The 25748-nt window shown below is 36.6% G+C and overlaps 2 protein-coding genes across 2 annotated transcripts; both read left to right on the top strand.

Moving 5' to 3' along the window:
• Positions 1-15160: 15160 nt before the first annotated feature.
• LOC141691719 (uncharacterized) lies at positions 15161-16051 on the top strand. The gene has a single exon (XM_074496477.1). The coding sequence runs from the start codon at positions 15161-15163 to the stop codon at positions 16049-16051; it is 891 nt and encodes a 296-aa protein (XP_074352578.1).
• Positions 16052-18791: 2740 nt separating this feature from the next.
• LOC141691718 (uncharacterized) lies at positions 18792-20634 on the top strand. Its single transcript, XM_074496476.1, has 2 exons — positions 18792-19244; positions 20569-20634. The coding sequence occupies exons 1-2, from the start codon at positions 18792-18794 to the stop codon at positions 20632-20634; spliced, it is 519 nt and encodes a 172-aa protein (XP_074352577.1).
• The last annotated feature ends 5114 nt before the right edge of the window (positions 20635-25748 follow it).

Raw genomic sequence — 25748 nt, 5'->3', positions numbered from 1 at the left:
ATCAATCTTCTCCCAGTTGATCAAACTCAACTTTCCTTTCTCAGCAACTTTCAAGTTTGCTGCTGCTGCTTTAATTAGATCTATACCATCTGTAACTGGTGGCTTGGAGACAGTAATTGAAGGTACAATTACTTTGCTGATTTGCACTTGAAGTTTCTCCCCCTCACTTGGTCCTTTCTCCCCCTTACTTGGTTCTCTCTCCCCCTTTTTGTTATCATCAAGTTGAGGAGTTAGGCCTTGTGTATTAGCTAGTTGCATGAGAAGATTTGTCTGAGACTGTTGATTTTGAAGAAGGATGGCCACAGAATTCTCAATAACTTGAACTCTATCTTCCAGCTTGGCCAGCTTCTTTTCAGAATCTGATTCTCTCCTCAGTCTCAGTAGTTGATCATGCATGGTACCATATGGCATGACTGAATCCAGCTTCTCAGAATTGTAGGTCTTCAAGTCAGCTATATCCTTTTTGAGTTCATACACACTCATATTCTGTCTTAATTGATGTATCTTCATGAGATGTAGAGAATCTAGGTGAGCTTGAAGAATAGCCTTGGTACCAGCATCTGAAGTTTCCTGAAGGGCCTTTTGAATAGCCATAACCTGCTTGACCAAAGATACACCAAATTGTCCTGTGTAGATTTCTTTGTCCATGCCCATTCAGGTAAATTTGGAACAGAATTTGGGCCTTCATCTCCCCCTAAGTTCATGCTTCCATCCAAAGAAATAGATTCATCATCATTAAAATTTACTCCAAATTCTTCAGATGGCTCATCAGCTGTAGGAGGCATTAAATTGACAGCAACTTTATCCCTTTTTAGAGATTCTGAAGTATGCACCAAATTTAATGTCTTTTCTTCCTCCTCATTGCCCTGAGCAGCCAACAATTGATAGGCTGACACAGGATGAGTAAAAGTGTCAGCATCCAAGGAAATGTTATCAATTACAGCCTTGTAATGTTGCTGAAATTGTCTTTCCTTTTCAGCATCATCCACAATCATTGACTCATGAGCATTGGTTGTATCCACCCTTATTACTTCTGTACCTACTTTTCTCTCATAATCTCTCTTTTGTTGCATCGGGGTCTCACCCTGGCTCCCCACCCTCACACCCTCACCTTCACCTACTAAGGTGGGACTCCTCTCACTCACTTTTGCCAATCCTGAATAAATGGATTGCTGATTTTCACTCTTTTCCTCTCCTTTTGCCTGGGAGCAACCCAGCCTCTCACTCAATACACTCTCCTCTCTCAGTCCTAAGAATGACTGTACAACCACTAAATCTTCTGCACTTGAAATAATTGAAGTTTGAAGTTGTGCAGAGATACTCGACGGATAAGTGATATCCATCGAGTGAGTGGTAATGCTATCCGACGGATAACTGTTGTTAAGCTTATCCGTCGGGATACAATCACTACTCGACGAATGAGTAATATCCATCGAGGGAGTAGAAATGAATGAGGTGGGAAGAGAAACTATTGTTGACTTTGTGTTGATTGAAGATATTTGGGGCACAGATGTCACAATAGTATCTGAAAAAATTGGCAAGTGAGCCAACAAATCATCTAAAAGATGATGCTCACTTGCACTAGATTTTGGCTTCCCCAACAGAGTTAAAGAAGGGGAATCAGGAATTGAAGTGTTTATCATATCCACTTCCAGAGATTTTGTTGGTGAGTATGGTGTTTCAGATGCTTCTATTATTAGAGATTTTGGCTGTGACTCCACATTTATTGGAGCCACATCGAACTGAATTTGAGAGAGTGTAGGGACTGTGTCTTTAGCACCAGTTTGCACTGTGTGTGTGCCCTGTGTGTCCCCGGAGGTTTTAGATTTCTTCTTTCTTGTGTAAGTTTGGGGTGAGCTTGTGTCCCTAACCATTTTGGCCTGTGCTCTTGGCTGAGAGCTTTGTTCAATAACTGCATTCTTTTGGGAGGATGCAACTAGAAGTGAGCTTTTATCCTTTTTAAGCATTGCAGTTTGTTGGGAAATTGCAGTGTGGCTAGGCTGGGATTCACTCAACTCTCCATCCTTATTCTTGGGGTTTCTTTGATGTCCACCCCTTCCCTCACCTGACTTTCCCTCCTTCACACTCCCCTCTTTTGCTTTTGTGGATTTTTCAACTGGCATCTTTTGAGAGATGTCAGAGGGGGTTTTCTTTGATTTAAATTTGGAAATTGTAGAGGGTTTGGAGGCTTTGGTAGGCAACTGTTTGGTCATTGGCACAGTTGCCATAGCTACTCCTGAAGTCAAAGAAATAGTGGAGGTTGGAATAGTTGTAGGGATGGATGAACTTACCTCACTTACCTGAGGTGCCTACATTACAGGAAAATAGAACATTGGCACATCCCTGTGATGGTTGGCTCTGTTCAAATCTGCAATGAGTCTTCTCTCTTGAACCCAACAAGCCAGTTTGTTGTTTGGGTTCTCAAGCACAATCTCTTGACATAGATGGTTAGCCAATAACATGAAAAATCTAGCATAATACACATTCTTTCTTTTTTTAGCTAACTCACCTAGTTTAAAACCTAACTCAATCAAGACAAGGTCACTGAAATTATAAAATTTATCTGTAACTAGCATGTATAGTATGTTAAGCATGGAAATATTCACTGAATCAAAATTACTGACTTTTTCAGAGAAAACTTTAGTAACCACATCACACAAGAAACTCCACTCCTTTCTAAGACCCAATCTCCTAATATCACTTAGTTTAGTAGTAGGAAGTGCAAAATGCATGGAATTATGCATATTGATAATATCAGTGTCATTGTGTGGTGAAGTCACATTATTATCAGGAATTTTGAAACATGCTTTTATCACATCACTATTGATACAGAACCCATTACCTTTGATGGTTAGAGTGATGGTCTTGTGAGCAGAGTTGTAGATAGCAGTGGTCCACATCTCTTCAACAACTTCACAGAAGATTGTGGGTGACTCCAGCATGGCGTAATTTAGCTTGCAATTCTTCACAAAGTCCATCATCTTGTGATAGTCCTCTGATTGCTGAATACCCTTATTGACCAAAGCAGTGAAATTGTTCTTCTCATAAATGAACCCAGTTTGAGACATAATCTTTACTACAGGTGCCATTGTTAGAGAATGAAAGCTTGAAGAGAAAGATAATATTTGCTTGAGAGAGAATGAAATAAAAGCAGTTGAATTTGAGAATGATAAAAGAAAACAATTGGAATGAAATAAGCTTTTATACTATCTCAAAAATAACTGATAAAAATAATAAAAAAAAGTAATTTAACCAATAGAAATTGCCTAAAATAGCCGTTTAAAAGTAAACTGTAAAAATTCCACCCATTATCCGTTGTGTAATGCTTACAAACTGTAAGTATACTCGATGGATAATGTTCAGGGAATTAACGGCTGAGATTTAGACAATTCGACGGATGAGGATAAACTGATATCCGTCGAGACATAAAGTATTCCAAAAAAGTAATTGACTTTTATTAGCAAGTAGTATATCGACGGATGACTAAACTCGATGGATAAGGGTCATCCGTCGAGATGCAAATTTTGACTTGGCCAAAATTTCATCCAAGACTTAAAAATCAACTAAATTTCTGGCTACATTATAACTTGCAAAATAACTCAGATAAATTTAAGAGTAATTAAGCATACCTAACTCACTTACCAACCTTGAAAAGGTGGATTCGTCCAGTGGCTTGGTAAAGATATCTGCAAGTTGCTTCTCACTTGGAATAAAATGTAATTCCACAGTACCATTCATCACATGTTCCCTTATGAAATAGTACTTGATGTCTATGTGCTTTGTCCTTGAATGTTGCACTGGATTTTCAGTGATGGCAATTGCACTTGTGTTATCACAGAAAATAGGAATCCTCTTAACTTGCAAACCATAGTCTAGCAATTAATTTTTCATCCATAAAATATGTGCACAGCAACTGCCAGCAGTGATATATTCAGCTTCAGCTGTAGAAGTAGAAACTGAATTTTGCTTCTTACTGAACCAGGACACAAGCTTGTTTCCTAGAAATTGACAAGTTCCTGTTGTGCTCTTTCTATCAATTCTACAACCTGCATAATCTGCATCTGAATCACCAGTTAGATCAAAACCAGAATCTCTAGGGTACCAAATGCCAAGTTTTGGTGTTCCCTTGAGATATCTGAAAATTCTCTTAATAGCTATCAAGTGAGATTCTCTAGGGTCAGCCTGAAATCTAGCACATAAACATGTAGCAAACATTATATCTGGCCTACTAGCTGTTAAGTACAGAAGTGAGCCAACCATGCCTCTATAACTTGAAATATCCACAGACTTTTCAGTAGTGTTTAGTTCAAGCTTAGTTGCAGTGACCATGGGAGTTTTTGCGATGTGCAATCCATTAGATCAAACTTCTTTAAAAGATCAAAAATATATTTAGTTTGACTAATGAATATTCCATCACTAACTTGCTTAACTTGCAAACCAAGAAAGTAAGTTAGTTCTCCCATCATACTCATTTCATACTTACTTTGCATCAATTTGGCAAATTTTTTGCCTCATCTGTAGAGCCAAAAATAATATCATCTACATAAATTTGAACAAGTATACTAGTGCCATTAACATTTCTGAAAAATAAAGTTTTATCTACAGTACTTCTTGTGAAATGATTTTCCAAAAGGAACTTTGATAAAGTGTCATACCAGGCTCTAGGTGCTTGCTTCAGTCCATGAAGTGCTTTCAGAAGATAATAGACATATTCTGGAAAATTTGGATCTTCAAAACCAGGAGGTTGACTAACATACACTTCTTCCTCCAAATCTCCATTTAGAAAGGTACTTTTGAAATCCATTTGATAGACCTTGAAATTGGCATGGGCTGCATAGGCTAAGAAGATTCTGATGGCTTCAAGTCTTGCAACATAAGCAAAAGTTTCATCAAAATCTATTCCTTCTTGCTGACAATAACCCTTAGCAACCAATCTAGCTTTATTCCTGATTACTATGCCATTTTCATCCATCTTGTTTCTGAATACCCACTTGGTGTCTATTGGATTCTTTCCTTTAGGCTTGGATACCAGCTTCCATACATTATTCCTTTCAAATTGGTTTAGCTCCTCCTGCATAGCTAAAATCCAATCAGGATCCAACAAAGCTTCTTCTACCTTCTTTGGTTCTTCCTTTGACAGAAAGCTGTTGTATAGACATTCTTCCTGAGTTGCTCTTCTTGTTTGAACTCTAGAAGAAACATCACCAATCATAAGCTCAAAGGGGTGATCTTTTGTCCATTTCCTTTGTTGAGGTAGATTAGCACTAGATGAAGAGACCTCATGATTGTCTTGATGTGTGATTGAGTTTTGATTGCTAGAAACTCCCCCTGAGTTTGTGGATCCTTGATTTGAGAAAGGGGAATTTTCTATAGGTGATCTGTCTTGACCTCCTGCTCCTTTTGATAACCCGACGGATGGTGAATTTTGAATACTGACGGATGAGGCAGGTTGTCTTCCGACGGATAACACAGATTGTCTTCCGACGGATGAAGCATTATGCAACTCGACGGATGTTGAGTTTTGTGCTTCATTGGTGGTAGATTTGTCTGCATTATCCTTAGACACTGTTTCTTGATCACTCTCATCATCACTAACCATCTCCACATTGTCGAATTTGAGGCTCTCATGGTAATCTCCATCTTTCAGTCCTTCAATATTTTTATCATCAAACACAACATGTATAGATTCCATAACAATGTTGGTTCTTAGATTATAGACTCTATATGCTTTACCAACAGCATATCCAACAAAAATTCATTCATCTGCTTTAGCATCAAACTTCCCATTTTGATCAGTTTGATTTCTCAGGATATAGCATTTGCAGCCAAAGACATGAAGAAAGTTTAAAGTTGGCTTCTTGTTCTTGAATAATTGATAGGGAGTCATGTATCTTGCTTGATTAATCAGAGAAATGTTCTGAGTGTAGCATGCAGTATTTACAGCTTTAGCCCAGAAATATGTTGATAGTTTAGATTCTTCAAGCATTGTCCATTGCAGCTTCAATAAGTGATCTGTTCTTCCTTTCCACTACTTCATTCTGTTGTGGAGTCCTTGATGCTGAAAACTCATGCAGAATCCCATTTTCTTCACAAAATGCTCTCATGACAGAATTCTTGAAGTCAGTTCCATTGTCACTCCTGATTCTTCTAACTTTGAAATCAGGATGATTGTTGACTTGCCTTATGTGATTGATGATGATTTCACTGGCCTCATCTTTAGACTTTAGAAAATGTGTCCAAGAGAACTTTAAGAAATTATCTACAATTACTAGGCAAAATCTTTTCCTTGAGATGAACAATACATTGACTGGTCCAAACAAATCCATGTGAAGCAGTTGCAAAGGCTCTTCAATTGTTGAATCAAGTTTCTTCCTGAATGATGCTTTAATCTGCTTCCCTTTTTGGCAGGCATCACACAGTCCATCCTTTGTAAACTCCACTAGAGGAATGCCTCTTACTAGTTATTTCCTTACCAGCTCATTCATGGTCTTGAAGTTTAAATGGGATAGTTTCTTGTGCCATAGCCAACTTTCATCCTGACTTGCTTTGCTGAGAAGGCAAGTTGCAGATTCTGCTTTGGATGAGTTAAAATCAGCTAGATACACATTTGCTCTTCTCACACCAGTGAGAACCACTTTGTTGCTTTGATTATTAGTCACAACACAGGCTTCTTTGTTGAAGGTTACTGAATTGCCTTTGTCACAAAGCTGGCTGATACTCAACAGATTGTGTTTGAGACCATCCACTAAGGCAACCTCCTCAATAATGACATTGTCCTTTGAAATCAAGCCATATCCCACAGTATAACCCTTGTTGTCATCTCCAAAAGTAATACTTGGGCCAGCTCTTTTCTTAAACTCTGTGAGCGGGGTAGAATCACCAGTCATGTGTCTTGAACAGCCATTATCCAAGTACCAAAGATTCTTTCTGTTTCCCTGCACACATCAAAATCAAATCAAGTTGATTTTGGTACCCAAGTTTCCTTGGGTCCTGCCTTGTTAGCTTTCTTCTTCTGTTTCTTAGGTCTTATCTCAGTTGACTTAGGAATTTCAGATTCTTCCTTAGTCATTTGGGTTGGACCTTTGAAACCATTCAATGCAACAGAATTATCATGCATATTATGGCTAACAGGAAATGGCATGCTTGGTGTAAACATGTTATTCCAGTAAGGCACGCTAAATGGCATTTGAGGCATACTGTATGCAGCATAATATGGATTAGGTGCAAATGGCATATTAGCAAACTGTGCATTCATGTTCTGTGTAGGCATAGCATTAACAGGCATAGGAGGCATGGCATTCATGTTAGGAAATTGAGACTAAACAGACATGGGAGTAGGCATGGCAGATTTGCAATCAACAGACAAATGATTTACACTACCACACTTGACACAGATTTTTCTAAGAGCATATTTATCAGGTGTGTAGTTATTGTGTTTGTTAGTCCCTACTTTACCATTCCTATTGTTTTTCCTTTTAGTCTCTATTTTTACCTCAATTTTCTCAAGTCTGTCACTTAACTGTTTGACAGTCAAGTGACCAACATTAGCCTTTTTCCCTTTCTTAACTTGACTTGACTCTCCTGAAATAAAGTTCTTCGGAATAGACCCATACTTCTCATTCAGCTTGATTAGTTTGGCTTTGCTAATGGGCTTGCTCACAGCCGACGGATGAGAATTTTCATCTTTCGACGGATAACACTTTTTGTTATCCGACGGATAGTCCTCATCATCCGTCGAGTCTACATCTTTTAGCAAACCATCTACCAAATTAGGTTCTAGTTTCTCTTTGCTCTTTTTCCAGGCTTCATCACAAAAAGACTCAATTCCTTGAACTTTGGTGATTTGAGCATGGACATCCCTGGATGTTTTCCATGCTTTAATCACCTCTTGTTCACGCTCGAGCTGCTTCTTTAAAATCTCTTCCTTTTTTAAGGACTCGGTTAATTCCTCCTTAGCAATCTTACACTCAATTCTTAATTTCTCAAAATCAATAAACTGAGACTCAAGCACATTATTCCTCTCACTTAAAAACAGTTTGTTTTCTTTGATTTTAGCATTTTCTTTAGTAAGACACTTAAGTGTAACACGCAAATGATATAATTCTGTAGACATGTCATTTATGGCATCATTACACTCAGCTTTAGATAAATGTGCAAGGTTTGTAGTAATTACCTGATTGCTTGAGGAACTTGTCTCTGTGTCATCAGACTTGGCCATTAGGGCTAGATTGACATAGCTGACATCTTCATCTTCATCCAAACCATCTGCTGCCCAGTCATTTTCTTGTGTAATAAAAGCCCTTTCCTTTTGTTTGAGTAGATCAAAGTATTTTTTCTTATAATCCACAGACTCAAACTTTTTCTTACTAGAATCTGACTTTCTACACTCATTTGCAAAATGCCCTGCCAAGCCACATTTGAAACATTTGAATTTTGACTTATCCACCATGTTTCTATTTGGCTTGGCTGCTCCAAAGTTCTTCTTGAACTTGAGCTTGGAAAATCTCCTGGAAAGAAATGCTAGGTGCTCATCAATGTAATCCATGTCATCTTGGCTCAATGAATCTTCACTTTCTACTGCAAGCCCCTTGCCCTTGTTCTCACATACCTTAGAAGTTGACTCAACAGCTTCCATCTTCACTTCCTTCTCCTTTTCCAAATCAACAACTAATGCAATGGATCCTCCTTTCTTTTTTCCTCTCCCCATCCTTTCATCCTACTCTATCTCAAGCTCATAGGTCTTCAGGATGCCATACAGTCTCTCCAAAGTAAACTCTTTATAATCTTGTGAGTTTCTTAATGAGACTGTCATTGGTTCCCATTCCTTTGGAAGAGATCTAAGGAATTTCAGATTAGAGTCTTTAGTATGATAGACTCTTCCATGCAACTTAAGAGCATTTAGTAGTTTTTGAAATCTATTAAAAATGTCAGTGAGTGATTCACTTTTCTCATTGTGAAAATGCTCATATTGTTGAATCAAGAGCTACATCTTGTTTTCTCTAACTTGCTCAGTTCCATCACAAATAATCTGTATAGTATCCCAGACTTCCTTGGCAGTTTTGCAGTTGATAATGTTGTCAGACATGTCGGCATCAACTCTATTGAACAGAATGTTTATGGCCTTTTTATCCTTCCTGACTTGTTCAATGTCAGGATCAGACCATTCATGCCTTGGCTTGGGAACTGATGGCTCGTTTCCTGTTGCAGCTCTCATTGGAACATGAGGGCCTCTTTCTATGCAGTCCACATAGGCCTCATCTTGAGAAAGCATATGAAGATGCATCTTTACCTTCCAATGATGGTAATTATCTTTATCTAGAAAATGAATCTTGACTCCAACGTCTTTCTTGTTCATATTGCTGAATTGTTTTGATCTTTAAACTTTTTGTAGATTAAGAGCTTGCTCTGATACCAATTGTTAGTCCATTAACAATATAAAAAGAATTACAGAAGGAGGGTTGAATGGAATTCTTGAACCTTTTTCTCGAAATAAAAATGTTCAACTCGAATATAAATATAAGTATTTTGATTAGCACAATGCGGAATAGAAACTTAATTGAATCAAAACATAAGTAATTAAAAACAAGAGTCTTTAAAAACTTTCTGGTGGATTTAAACAATTCCACCAGAGATATATATTATATATCGAGAGGACTCTGTGTGCAAGAATGCTCACAGCTGCTTACAAATTGAACTACTGAGAATACAGGGAAATGCTAAAGATTCTGCTTACAAAGATTTCTCTATTTTTGTATCTCAGCTCACTTCAATCTATTTGCTACGTTCTTGGTTTATATATTACCAAGATTACAAAGTCAAAAAGACTGAATAAATATAAAAACTATCAGTCTTAAGCTTTGCTACTTTTCGTCCTCTATTACCCAGTTAATGGGCTTCCACAGTAGATTTGTATACATCTCGACGGTTGTGCTCAGCTTTCACTGTTCAACTGCTGTTTGAATTCTTTATGTGATCATCCGTTGGACTTTATGAACATCCATTAAATATATGATCATTCGTCGACTTTATGAACATCCGTTGATGGCTTCATTGATCATTCGTCGACTGCTATATTAAACATCCGTTGATAGTCATTTGATCATCCGTCGATGGCTTTGCTAATCATCCGTCGGTAGCTATTTTGGCACTTGACTTCATTTCACTTATGCAGAATTATAAGACATCATTTATATACAATTAATCAACCTATTCTACATATCTAGTTAAAGTCAACATGACTTATAGGCTACTACAGAATCTATACAAAGATGTATACAGAACTGTGTTACAGACTCGTTATTACATAAGCTACTCACTCGATGGATAATAAGTCAACATCCGTCGGGACTATAATGAGTTATTCGTCGGGACTATAATTCTTATCCGTCGAGTGCTACATTATTTCACTAAGTAAAATCTACTTATATGTTTTGTTTATGAAATCATCAAGTACACAACATATGCACAACAATTCTCGCCCTTTAGGTGATGTTTTCCGGCGTTGATTGTCTTCCATTGCGCGTCATGAAAGGTTTCTGAAGATTCGCCTCAGGCGCCAGCTGATAGCAGACTCCCATAGTCAGAGCATTCACACTACTTTACTGAAAAGAAGTATTGTCAAATAAGCAAGGATAAGGAGAAATATTTTTATACTCAATAGGAAGGTGCACACTGATCAGGGATTGGATTACTTCTCAGCAATGCAAATTATACAGATGTGCTCGCAGCATACCTCCCAGCTTTTGGTTCGACACCATGGAACTGAACTTGCGCCATCATATGGTATTGCCCTTACTTTAATCATTATGCATTAACCTACACACTAAGCTACTCATTTAAATTAGGTTATCAGTTAGCTTTTAGCAGCGGTAACTGGAACTTCTGAAATCACCTTAACAATTATACTTATGTAAAACTTAGTATCTTGTGGCCACTATGGCATTCTTGCTGATCATTTAAGCTGCTTATGCTTTCCATAATCTTCTTAGCTTCCTTTTGACTGGGAATAGAACACTGATGCAATTATATAATGTCATATACTATCCCATATAGCCAAATTTAAACTTGAAGGTAGGAGAATTTTAAACACTAATAACTTATAATGAACAAAAGAACATTCTACATCAGTTTTTGAGTGACACTCTTCAAATACAATACCAAATTGGCACCCTTTTCTGATATAACTAGGCTACTTCCTAATTAATGTTAGTATAGAATTCATATTTAGTACCTGCTAGGATCAAAAGTAACTTGATAAGTGTATTGACAGCTAATAATATCAGACAACTCCTAATTTACAATCACTATATTTAGGCTCTGGTCGTTGTTCAAGTAAAATGCATAGTCAATATATCATTTAAATTAATAGGTGAAACTCCAATGGTATAAGCATGACAAGAATCAATTGTCAATAGTGCTAAGGAAAATTTAAATGTGACAGCACTACTTGAGGCAAAAGTAATAATATCTGACATCCTGTCAATTATCTGTTAGAGGTGATTAAAAATGGAGGAATATATATGAGACGCATAAAAGGAAACAAGTCATGCATATTTAGCGACCCCTTACTTCTCAGCCTCCGCTCTCTCATCTTACATCTTAATTTCTCTGACTAACTAATTAAAATAAGGTAATTAAACTGCTTCAAGTATCTGACACTTAGCCACAAACCATGAGCGCTTTTAAACCTCATAACTTAAATTTCCAGCAACATTATCACTTTTAAATCATGTACAGAATAGTGGTGGGTTCTATTTACCCATGGACTTTTGCAACTTGTTGCATAAGGTAGTGGCCAACAACATGTTGATACATTATTAGGAACTAACAAAATAAATTGAAGTTATTCATCATTGTTGAAACTGTTGCAGAAGTCAGGGCTGAATCTTCTTTGCCAATGCACCCCCTTCAGCCAAGCGAGCAGCACCGGGAGATACACAGGCTCAAATAGGTACTTTAATACACATTTTGGGACTTCTGTGTCCTTTTATGAGTTTTAAATCTATCCTAACCTGCTGAGTCCTGCTAAATATGTTTACTTCCAGAACTGAGGACCAAGCTACAAAGGGTGCCATCACTCACAAGCACAGCCAATCATACCATGAGTGGACCACTATTAACCGATGGAGCAGGACCAAGCAATACCCCTATCAATTGGGCTGCAGGTACTACCTTAATCGAGATTGTTAGTTGCGTCAGACTAACCGCCTCGCGCTTCTTCTGCAGGCATCTTGGGAAAAAATACCAATTGTCATGTTCTTCATATGTTCTTTGCTTACTGTCATTGCAGCTGAGCGGGCACTTCTGTCGTATTTCGGCCTCCCCGGCACAACTGCATGCATTGTGGCACGACACTATGGTATGAAGAGCGGACTAAGAGGGACAGGAACACCTCCAACCCGCAATTCACTTTTTGTTGTGAAGAAGGGCGTGGGAAGCTCCCACTCTTGAAACAACCCCCCCTCTTCTAAAACATCTTCTAGGACCAAATTCTGGAGAGCAAGGTGCCAACTTCAGGCGGAATATATGGCCTTACAACTCCATGTTTGCGGTTGCATCACTGGGAGTACAGATTGATAAATTAATAAACAAATCACGGGGACCTTATGTGTTCCGTGCTGGTGGGAAATTTATCACAACACAAGCTCATTGCTCCCACCAACAGGTAAAAAACCCCTGTTTGCCCAGCTCTACATATATGATACTGATCATGAGATTAGTAATAGAATTAGCACATTGCGCAATTCAGAAAGAGGCCCAGCTATTGATGAGAGTATCGTCCAGGGTCTAAAGCAAATGTTAGACGAGCATAGCAATTTGGTAAAATCTTATAGAAGAGCAAGGGACATGTTCGAAGAACAGCCACAAACCACTTTTCATTTGAGGCTGCCTGAGGCCCGTACCAGGGATGGTAGACAGTACAACATCCCGACAGAATCTGAAGTAAGAGGGTTAATAGTGGGTGAGTTCACCAAAAAAAATTTGAGCGGGATGTTATTGTGCACCACCGTACTAGAGGGGTTACACACATTGATGAGTTACACCCAAGCTATATGGCAATGACATATCCCTTGATTCATCCTTATAGAGAAGATGGCTACAGGCTCGGTACACCATTGGCAGAAAGAACCTCGCAAACTTCAAAAATACAGACGATGTCAATGTGTCAGTATTATTGTTTCCGGCTCCAACAAAGGGCCAATCAGGGGCATACCTTGCTTTTGGCAGGCCGACTATTGCAACAATATATAGTTGATGCTTACATGGCAGTTGAGCAAGAAAGATTTAGGTGGATTCGGACCCATCAAAGTGAGCTCAGGACAAAATTATATTCAGGCTTAATGGATGCGGTGCACCGCGGAGACTCAGACAGCTCCGCAATTGGAAAATCAGTAGTCTTGCCATCATCACACACCGGAGGTCCTCGCTACAGGGCTTAAAATTACCAAGATGCAATGGCAATTTGTCGATGGGTAGGATATCCAGATTTGTTTATTACATTCACATGTAACCCAAAATGGAAAGAGATCAATGACATGCTTGGCCTAATCGATCAAAAAGATGACCTTAACAGAGTTGATATTATCTGCCGCGTGTTTGAGATAAAGTTGCAATAACTAATGCACTACATCAAAAAAGAACAGCTTTGGGAAAGTCATGACATGTAAGTTTGCTTTGTTTATATCGTATTTTTAATCAACCTATATTTATTTATGTCCAAAATCAACTTCATTTGTTTAGTTCATTCATTTACCAAACACTCCTAGCATTCTAATAGTTATAAAATGTTGATGCAGCTTTAAATACCATAGAATTCAAGAAAAGGGGTTTACCCCATGCGTACATTCTGCTTTTCTTGCACCAATCAATGAAAAATCATTCTCCTGAATATATTAATACCATAATAAGTTCAGAGATACCAGATATCAATGTCGACCCTAATGCTTATAATGCAGTTAAGAAATATATGCTTCACGGACCGTGTGGTCAGGCCAATGTATCCTCTCCTTGTATGCATCAGGGAAAATACGCCAAATTTTTCCCAAAAAAATTTAATGACATCACCACAATTGGAGAAGATGGTTTCCCAATTTATAGACGCAGAAATACAGATATTTCTGTGAATAAAAGGGCATCCTGCTAGACAATCGTTATGTCATCCCCTACAACAGAAATTTATTGGTCAAATTTGATGCTCACATTAACGTCGAGCTCTGCAACAGTGCAAGATCAATAAAATACTTATTCAAATATATAAACAAAGGACCAGACAGGGCAACAGCAATGATTGAGACTGCGAATGAGAGGGATGAAATTAAAGCATACCTTGACTGTAGGTACGTGCTATGTGTTTATAAAAGAAAATAAAGGCCTCCAATTTTAAAACTTATGCTAAGAATATATATGTGTTCTTTATAGTAAGCTTGGATTTTTATTTGAAATATTTTTATATATTTACATAACTTTGTTTTTACCTTTATCAGGTACATATCGGCATGTGAGGCTTAATGGAAAATTTTTCAATTCAGCATCAACTACAGGTATCCGGCGGTTGGGAGGCTGCCTTTTCACCTGCCTAACGAGCATACTGTTATATTTGAGGAGAACAGATGCATTGAAAATGTCCTTAATATGCCCGGAGTAGAAAAACAAAGTTCACAGAATGCCTAGAAACAAATAAGAGAAATGAGGATGCCCGTAGTCTAACTTATGCAGAGTTCCCCCGACACTGGGTTTGGAATTCCAAGGGTAAATTTTGGAGCAAGAGAAAGAAAGGGAATGCAGTTGGTAGAATTTACTTTGCACATCCGTCAAGTGGAGAACGATTCTATATGCGCATGCTCGTATTTTATGAAAAGGGAGCACATCATTTGAGTGCATTAGAACGGTAGATGGCGTGACATATCCCACGTTCAAGGATGCATGCTATGCTTTGGGATTGTTGGATGATGACAAGGAATGGATAGATTGCTTATCTGAAGCTGCGGTTTGGGCAACAGGAAATGAGCTACACAATCTATTTGTTACAATGCTTGTCTTTTGCCAAGTTTCCAATGTGCCAGAACTTTGGAGAATTCATTCGGAAATACTATCAGAAGACATGCTGCACTTGTAACGAAGAAGATTTCAAGCCCCTGACCTAAAACTAACAAAAGAACAAATGGAGGCATATCCATTGGCTGAAATTGATGATATTATGCAAAAATTAGGCAAGAGCCTGAAAGACATAGATGGGATGCCGCAGCTAGATTCTTCCCTCACGCAGGACTTGACAAATAGATTACTAAACGAGGAATTGGATTATGATCGGCCATCTTTGAAGACCTTGCATGAAAAGTCGCTAAATGCTTTAAACCAATTCCAGAGAAGTGCTTATGATGCAATTTTACACTCTATTCAGCATGATGAAGGCAAGTTGTTCTTCATCAGTAGTCATGGTGGCACCGGGAAAATATTCTTATGGAATACAATCGCTTCTAAATTAAGATCAAAATCATTAATAGTCCTACCTGTTGCTACTTCTGGGTTAGCATCGGTGTTATTGCCCAATGGTCGGACAACTCACTCCCGATTTCACATCCCATTAGACATAACAGCTGAATCTATATGCGAGATCAAACATGGTACACAATTAGCCAAACCCATTCAAAAAACTTCTCTCATTATTTGGGATGAGGCACCGATGACCCACAAATATTGTTTTGAGGCTCTGGATAAAACCTTAAGAGATTTAATGAGCATACGGTATGATAATAGTCGGGCTAGGCCCTTTGGAGGCCTTACAGTCGTGTGTGGTGGAGATTTTCACCAAATTCTGCCAGTTATTCCACAAGGTGAACGTGCAGATATTATTGACGCCTCACTTAACTCATCTTATCTTTGGCCACACTTCGAGATTTATGAGCTAAAGCAGAATATGAGGCTCCACAAGGAAGGGATTGATGCAGTAGAGGCCGAAAAAATAGCATTATTTGATAAATGGCTCTTACAAATAGGAGATGGTTCACTGTACGATGATTCAGCACATGAAATAATAAGAATTCCACCATAGTTGTGTAGCCCAACAATCGAGAATCCAATGGAAGTCATTGTTGATGAAGTCTACCCTTCGCTGCTGCAAAATTATAATGACCCTGCATACCTAAAAGAGCGTGCTATATTAACACCAAAAAATAAAACGGTTCAGGAATTGAATGACTTCGTAATGAACATGATACATGGAGAGGGGAGAACATATTTAAGCTCTGATAGTGTGTGTAAGGCGAGCATTAAGCCTGATGATGATGTGTTATACCCCGCTGAATTTTTAAATAGTTTAAGATTCAGCGGGGTCCCAAACCATAATATACGGCTTAAAGAAGGGACCCCCATCATGCTTCTCAGAAACTTAAATCAATCCGCAGGTGTGACACCCTTGTACCTCATTGTATTTATATGATTTAATCTAATTGAATATATACTTGTAAAAACTAAATAGGTTCAAGCGCTCAAATTTTAAATACACACAAGCATATGTATTAATATTACAAACCCACATTCTTCCTTAAGTTATACAAATAGATTCGACACAAAAATTATAAATAGCTTCCCAAAAGACTTAGCTAAGTATAGCTATATATATAAGTGCTGAAGAGTAGGGAGTCTGGAGCATTAGCTGACCGACATGTGACTTAAACCTGTATTTACCACTCCAAACTTGATATCATACAAAAGTCTATTTTTTTGGATAACTTGTAAAGTATTTGCATTTGATATGAGTTGCAACTCAATAAGAATAAATCATTATAACTTTTACTCTAATAAATTTAACAATATAAAAGAACAATAAAATACTTGTGCCATGTACATGAATACATATGTGCTAATATTCCCTTGACTTTTATTGTTGTGACCAATCAATCTTTTAGTATCATTCCGGAATTCACATTGTTTCACATTATTGCCTCAAAGGCTCATAATTCACGTTAATAGCCAAAAGGATGGAAATTCACATTGATAGCCACAAAGGCTACTAATTCACGTTAAAGGCTAGTAAGGCCTATCTTTGATAGTATAATATTGATGATCACAGCGTCTTTAATTAATCCAAGTGCTTATTCATCTTTATAGAATGTTAAAAAGAATCCAAGTAGCAGGTTATACGATTATAACTATTTTACAGCCAGTACAACACAATAAGTATACAGTCACATAATATAAACAATTTACAACATGCACATATAATTAAACAATATATTCAAGTAATATTCTCATAATCAAGTAATTAAAATAAACTTATAAAGATAATTATATTAGAATGAGGTTCTGATTTATACTCACCTTATACGATTTTAATCCAATAAATTTTAAGAAGCTCTAGTCGATGTCAAACGCTGGAGTCGTTGATCTCCTATCTTCCTTGTTAATTGAGCTCTTCGGAAATTACTAGGTTCACTAATCCGCCAAACTCTGTTTTGTTCATCTCCCGTATTCTTATACTCCCTTTTGTTCTCATATATATTGATACCCAAAAGTTAACGGAAAGTTTTTTTTTCTACTTGTGTTTCTTTGTTTTTTTTTGTCTGAGTACTATGTTAATCTATATGACCTTTGAATACGACACTCATACTATCAATTTGATAGCCACGTTTGCTACCTTTTTCTTTTTTTTTTTTTTTTCATTTTTTATTTCAAGCTTATCAACTCTTTATAAACAAGATCGTATGCTAATAAAATAAGTGACCTCAACTTGGTCACCTTATTCTTCTGTAGTGTCACTACTACTTCTATTAATTAATTATTTAATTAATTAAATAAATAAATACTAATTTTCAATCTACTCGCATGGACTTGAATTCTTAATTATATATTTATTCATTTATTTATTATACTAGTGTTCCATGGTCATTTTGACTTAATATTGTTTTATTCATTTTATTAATCAATGCCTCATGGCCCATTTTCTTGCTTTGTACACGTTTTTCTTTTTACTAAATACACTTACTTATTTAATTTTATAAAACAAGTAGTAACCTTCCCACCTCTGCATCACTCGCCAAAATTTCCCTTTTTAATTTAAAAATTATACTAGGTCTTAAATTCTATATTTTTTTCAACTAAAGCTCTAAAAATAATTTAAATTAAAATCTATTCTATCTAGAATAAATTCTTGAATACAAAGTTTTACATTTTCTTAAATCCATCTCATTTTCTTGTTTATTTATTATTATTATTATTATTATTATTATTATTATTATTATTATTATTATTATTTCTTTTTTCCAAATATCCCCTCTAATATTTAATTTTTTTATTGATTTAATTTCTTATTTAAACGCATTCTAATCAAATCATATTAATTAGGGAACCATGCATAGCTGACCCAACTGACCTTCAACTTGGTCACTAGGTCACACTATGATTATAATCTTTTTATTATTATTATTTTACTATTATTATAATATAACCAATTAATAAGAGTATGCCACCAAGTGTGAATGGACATGCATGCATGGCCAACTTAAAATCTTAAAAAATTGCTCTAATAGTTATTTTAACAATTAACTCACAATTCAGTAACTAAATTTTTATCTATACTTTAAATAATTATTTTTATGAAATACAATATAACATTTACTTTCTTAATAATATTAAGTTAGCACATAAACGTCAAACAACTAAATGCATAAACTTTGTAATATATAAATATTTTGCACATTTGATACTAAATTCCATCAACTCATATTAATAATAACAAGTAACACAATTAAAATCTTAAATAAAATATAAATGACTTATTATTAAAATAATAAATGCATTCTCGTGTGTGCTTCTCGGACAGAGATGTGACAACAGGTCTTTGTAATGGGACACGATTAATAGTCACACGCCTGTGCAAGTGGTCTATCCGAGGAAACATAATTTCTGGAGCAAAAATTGGTCAAAATGTCACCATCCCGCGTATCATCATGTCCCCAAAAGAATCAAAATGGCCATTCAAACTTAATAGGCTTCAGCTGCCGATAGCGTCGTGTTTCGCGATGACAATCAATAAAAGCCAGGGCCAATCTTTGAAACGTGTAGGCTTGTATCTGCCTGGCCAGGTATTCACCCATGGCCAGGTTTATGTGGCTATATCTAGGATGACCGGAATAGAAGGGTCGGTCATAGTCAATGCTAATAGTGAGGTAAAGGATCAGGCACTTATCAAGAACATTGTTTACAAAGAGGTCTTCAACAACATTCAGGCGCCGACACGTGACACTGTAAGGCATCAGACACTACACTGCTACTTCTTTTATAGAGCACAACATATATAATAGATAGCACCATCTGGATTTGCTTTGTATCTATAATACCAAAACAACATGAAAATAGAAAATCTACAAAAAATCTGAACAATTTTCAATTTAAATGGCGGCATTTTCAACCCTTCCCAAAAAAACATCTGCATATTTAGCAAAATATTCTACTGCTACATTGATTAACTAGTGTTCAGCTATTGCTTCCATTTCCATCACTGCTCCCTGCTTTAGATAATAGCACACCATAGAAATAAATAACAAACAAAGTTATGTCATACTGCGTTGCTTACTCCTTATATTTTAAAACATCAGGAGGGATCTTGTTAATTTATGGAATTAGGCGGGGTACTCTTAAAATGATCCGTAAATAGTGTTATTAGATTCATTCTCTATAACAATTACTTGCATTGTGATTTTTTTGGTGCATGCTTTCTCCCTGTATAGCATTCAGATTACTCACATTTGCATTCGCTATAACAATTACTTGCATTGTAGTTTTTTTGGTTCATGTTTTCTCCCTGTATAGCATTCAAAATACTCACATTTGCCATATTATATACTCAGCGCGGCATATTGGCATGTCTGAGCTACATTTGGAAAGCGCAACAAAATAGATGTTCTAGCCACTCAACTAGCTCGACAACTAAAAAAAGGGGGCCAATACTTTATTCAAAAATCATATTTGCCTGTATTTTGGTATGAATCTGCCGCTTACATCATAATGTTATACCCTGTAGGAATTATCTTGATATTATGATCATTTGGGGCAGCCCCCATGCTCTCATCTTTGATTAGAAAAATTGTTTTGCATTATTTATAAACTATTTATTCTGATTTTAGGTAAATTCGTGCTCCTCTAATAGCTTTTTGCATAAAACTTTGCCCTGCTTACATTTTAAATGGAAGTAGGCCTGTATTTTGCACGGTTTCTGCTTTAATATAAAGCTTGGTCAACTGTTCTTTTCAGTTAGAATTTGTGTTCCTAAAAATTATTTACTTCCTCTATAAACCTTATCCTTTCCAGGGTTAAAATTTGTGTTCTTAAAATTTGTATTTACTTATCCACATGTAATCACAAACAGCCCAGTCATGCTTGAAATCCTACAAATCAGATCTAAAAATTATTGTCAAAAAGGCATCTATAATTGTTGTTACAAGTTAATCATTATGGGCCTACATTACAAATAACTGTGTGATAATTAATGATATGTCGTATGTTATTTGAAATTACAAATTTTTGCTCAACATGTACCTGTACATGTATTCTCACACTTTTTAAATGCAGGTTCAAATACATGGTCTCAAAACCAACCTTCTTGATGCATTTAGATACACCAACAGCCTGTGTTAGGTCACACTTTCACTGTAGAGGGGGTGAATACAGTGTTTATTACAATCAAATCAAACTTCAAGAACTTATGTAACAGAAAACAAACTTTATTTAAACAATAAACTCTGTTACAATCTGGAACTGTTATCTCTCAGTGATGAACAAAATATCACGAGAGCTTCTAGAGTTATAATAAATAATATTCTCGATAATGATAACACCTCTAGTGTAAACTCTATTTCTGTGTTTATATACTACACAGTTACAAGATATTCGCTAATTGATATGGAATATAATTCTGCTTCCTAAAATATATCAATCAGATATCTTCTATTCCAAGTATTCCATTCTTCACGGAATTCCTTCTTCATGCATATCTCTTCTTATGTTTATCTTGATCTTCTTAACTTTAATCAGCTACTGTCCTTATCTGATCGTCCTTCAGCACTTAAGTTCTGATATCTATCTCCTGATAACATAAGTACTGATATCCCTTAAGTTCTGACTTCCAGTACCTTAAGTTCTGACTTCCAGTATAAGTACTGATCAGTTAAGTACTGATTTGTTCTGTTCAAATAAGATCTGAAATCTAAACATAAAACATATTAGCCATGACATTATCAAATATATCTAACAATCTCCCCCAACTTGTAAATTAACAAAATATACAAGTTTAACAGATATTTGATGATGTCAAAAACATTAAGTACAAATGCATGAGAAATAGACAAGATAACTACAACTTACAGTCCTTAAAGTTTTTACCAATTCAACTTCTGATAACAACTTCAACCTGTATAAATATCAGAATTTAAGCAGTTGTAGATCTTCGACTTGGCTTCATCATTTTCCGATCTCTCTGATGTCAGAAGTTGTTCTGAGATAATTCTTCAACAAACATTTCTCAGCATATCTGAGTTCATCAATCATTCTCCGTTTGACATCTTTAAGCTCTGCAGTATCTTCACCAGTTTGAAATATTGCAGCTCTGAGATCATTAATCTTTGCTTTTCTCAACTCCCGATCTAGTCTTATGACATAAGCTTTGTTAGACTCTAGATTGAATTCAAGCCCCTTAATACCAAGATATGTTCTGATCTGTGCAGTATTAGGCTTCATATCAACAATATCACCATTGTGATTTCTGTACTTTGGAACATATCTGCTGTCAGACTTAACATAATAAAGTCTTTTCTGTCTCTGAATCTGTTCCTTTAAGTAGTTTGCAGCAGTCTCTGTTATTCTGTCATCCACTTGAAGTAAGAATAATACATGCTCCAATTCTTCAAAATACTTCAATGGAATGGCATTTTGTCTTATATGATAAACCCTACCATCTGTCATGAAATACAACATGATGTATTCTTTCAAGTAGGTATGGTAAACCATCTGTACAGATTCTAGTTGATTCAATCTCTCAGGAGTTGCTCCAATACCTGGTTCACTCAAGGAAGTTGGATCATCAGTAGTGTTGTGTACTCTTCTTTCATCAGCACTTCCCAATCCAGTTTTATCTCTAGCTTCCTTTCCAGTAACTACTCTTGCTTCAAAACCACTTAAAGTAGTCTTCAAAGATTGAGTCTGTTTTGCTTTAGTGAATCCTGGTAGGAGTGTTTTAGATTTATCTTCTGATATCAAGTTAACTTGAGCACTGTCAGAGGTTACTTGCTTCTTCTGAATATCAGAACTTACAATTTCTTGACTCTGAACAACTTGAGCCATGTCAGAGGTTGTTTTAAGAATTTTTCTTGAAGTCAGAGCAAGATTATGTTTTCCATCAGTAATTTCTTCTTCCTCAGGAGGTACATAAGGCTTGATAGGTTCACCAACCTTTTCTTTACCCTTGGATCTTGGATCTATCTGTGGTTGTGATCTAGCCAAAGTTTCTTCAGTATGTATCCTCTCTTTGATCACAATGCCTTTAGGTTTTGGAAGTAACTTTTTACCAGAAGCTTCAGATTTAGATGTGACTTTCTCTGATTTAAGTCTGGCTTCTTCTTCCTTTAAACTTTCCAAGTCCATCCCTGGATTTTCTTGAAGAAATAACTGTCTTGACATTTCCTCATCAAGATCTAGAAGTTCATCAGAACTTATCCTTTTACCAGCAGCAGAACTTATTCTTTTCCCAGTATCAGAACTTGTTCTGTGACTAGCTTGTCTTGATGTAAATCTTCTACCTTGACTATGACCACTACCCATTCCAGAGTTTCCTTGGTCATCTTTTCCATCATCCTGTCCTTGCAGTGACTTGTTGGTTTTGCATTTGGACTTAATTACCTTCTCCCCCTTTTTGGCATCAGCAGGTAATAAAAGAGAGATAAGTAGTTCCACTGAGGTCTGGATTTCAGTAAGTTGCGATTGCTGAGAAGCTTGATTTGTCAGAATTTGATCAATCTGAGCTTGTTGCTTCTCTTGAGTTTTCTCAATATAAGCAACCCTGTCAATGGTAGGTTGGAAGAACTTTTTCTTATCAAGTTTCCAAACTTGTTCCTGTTTAATAAAGTTCTCCTGAATCTTGTGTAGCTCTGCATGAGTGTTGGAATGAAGACCTTGTAGATGTTTAGTACTCAATGCAGTGACTCTAAGCTGGGTTTTAAAATCATCAGAATTTAACATTTCATCAGCTTTAGTCAAGTGCTCAGCAAGATGTAAAGCATTTGGAACACATGAAACTGAGTTCCATTCCTTAGTCCACTCCTGTCCTGCAGGAGTTTCACTCCAAGGTACTGGTGCATCCCTGATAACAAACTCCTTTAGCAGTTCAGACTTAGGAAGAGTCAGTGGAGGAGTATGTCCTGAAGGACCTGCTGCATCAGCATCTACAGTTGTAGCAGCTTCACCAGTATCTCCAACATTTGCAGCATCAGAACTTAAAGAATCAGTATCTTCTGATAAGACAACTGTATGAGTAGCAATGGAGGCTTCAACATCCTCTAATTGCTGATCTGATACTAAGTTCTGATCAACAGCCATATCCTGATGCTCACCTAAAATCTGATCATCATCTTGATGCAGAGAAGGTGTTAGTGATAACTCAGGAGTTTGAACAGCATCAGTAACAGGTGTTGTGGAAGGATTATTTGCTGTTGGAGCTTCTAAGAAAAGTATTTCAGGCACAACCAAGTTCTGAATATCAATTTCAGCACTTGTGCCTGGATCAACAAGAGATAAAGAAGGTAAATTAGCCTTGTCAGATACAGGTTCCTGAAATGGAGTTGATAGAGAAGAAGTGACTGGAGCAAATTCCTTGTCTTGTGAGATCAGAGATTCCTGATCCCCTTCCTTAGCTGCTTCCTCCTCATCATCTGAAACTGGCCTCTGTGCCCTCTGTTTCTTGTACTTCCTTGTTGATTTGGATTCCTTGGGAGTTGCAGGAACAGTCATACGTCTAAGCCTCTTGAGAAGCCTAGAACCCCCAATTGCAGAATCCTTCTGAGAAGTTGCCTTCTCAGCTTCATAAATCATAGGTTCTGAAGAAGGAACCTGATCTTCAGAATCTGTTTCATCTCTCAAAGTAATCCTCCTCTTCTTCTGAGATGTTTGAGGAACAGTCTTTGTTCTCTTTGGCTTAGAGGATGTAGGCTTCACAGTAGGTGCTGAAGAAGAAGGTTGAGCAGTCTGTGAAGTGGAGAGATATGATTTGAGATAAGTTCTGAGGGTAAGTTGAGTAGAATGAGAGGTAGGGACTGAGGTTGATGGATTTTGGTTATGGTGAGTTGGTTGAACATTTGAGTAAACAGATTTGTAAGTAGCTGGATCAGCATTTACCAGAATCTGTTTCACAGACTGAGGAATCTGTAATTGTCTCACCATTGATTTCTTTGTGTCAGCATTTATCAGGTCGTTAAAGTACCTTTTTGCAACCTTAAAAGGTGGGGTTTGAGTGCTGACTAACTGGGGTTCAGCAGTACAATACGTATAAATAAGTTGACAGAATCTAGCAAAATAAACAACATCTCGATCCTCTGTCATCCTATCCCCAATAAAACATTTGCTCCAGTTGCTAGGTTAGAAGCCATAAGGATATTCATGGCTTATGCTGCTCACAAAAAGTTTACTGTCTTTCAAATGGATGTGAAAAGTGCTTTTCTCAATGGAGAATTGGAAGAGGAAGTATATGTTGAACAATTAATCTCCTTGTTAGGTCACACTTTCACTGTAGAGGGGGTGAATACAGTGTTTATTACAATCAAATCAAACTTCAAGAACTTATGTAACAGAAAACAAACTTTATTTAAACAATAAACTCTGTTACAATCTGGAACTGTTATCTCTCAGTGATGAACAAAATATCACGAGAGCTTCTAGAGTTATAATAAATAATATTCTCGATAATGATAACACCTCTAGTGTAAACTCTATTTCTGTGTTTATATACTACACAGTTACAAGATATTCGCTAATTGATATGGAATATAATTCTGCTTCCTAAAATATATCAATCAGATATCTTCTATTCCAAGTATTCCATTCTTCACAGAATTCCTTCTTCATGCATATCTCTTCTTATGTTTATCTTGATCTTCTTAACTTTAATCAGCTACTGTCCTTATCTGATCGTCCTTCAGCACTTAAGTTCTGATATCTATCTCCTGATAACATAAGTACTGATATCCCTTAAGTTCTGACTTCCAGTACCTTAAGTTCTGACTTCCAGTATAAGTACTGATCAGTTAAGTACTGATTTGTTCTGTTCAAATAAGATCTGAAATCTAAACATAAAACATATTAGCCATGACATTATCAAATATATCTAACAGCCTGTAAGAATATTTGAAGATGGAAGACTTAGTTTTATACAACTCTTGGCATGTAAAAATGATGAAATGCCTGTCGTCCCTGCTCAAGCCTACAGGATGAGCAACCTATGACTTGTGTATCCTATGACTTGTGTGTTCTTACTGGTTTTAAATACGGCGTTGTAATAAACAAGTTACTTTGTGCAGAATACCGCAACCTGTCCGGATACGCTCTCTATCTCATTTCTCGTAAAAAATTAAAAACAATTTTATATCTTAATTGTTCAGATCATTTTTACTCAGCACTGTTCTCAACCTCGCGATATGCTGGTTTGTTAAACCAGCAAAAAATAAATAAGCTAATCATAAATTAACAATTATAATATCTATAATGAT

Source organism: Apium graveolens, chromosome 10 (genome assembly GCF_009905375.1).
Source record: "Apium graveolens cultivar Ventura chromosome 10, ASM990537v1, whole genome shotgun sequence".
NCBI classification, from domain to species: Eukaryota; Viridiplantae; Streptophyta; class Magnoliopsida; order Apiales; family Apiaceae; genus Apium; species Apium graveolens.
This window is presented reverse-complemented; position numbering and strand designations above follow the sequence as displayed.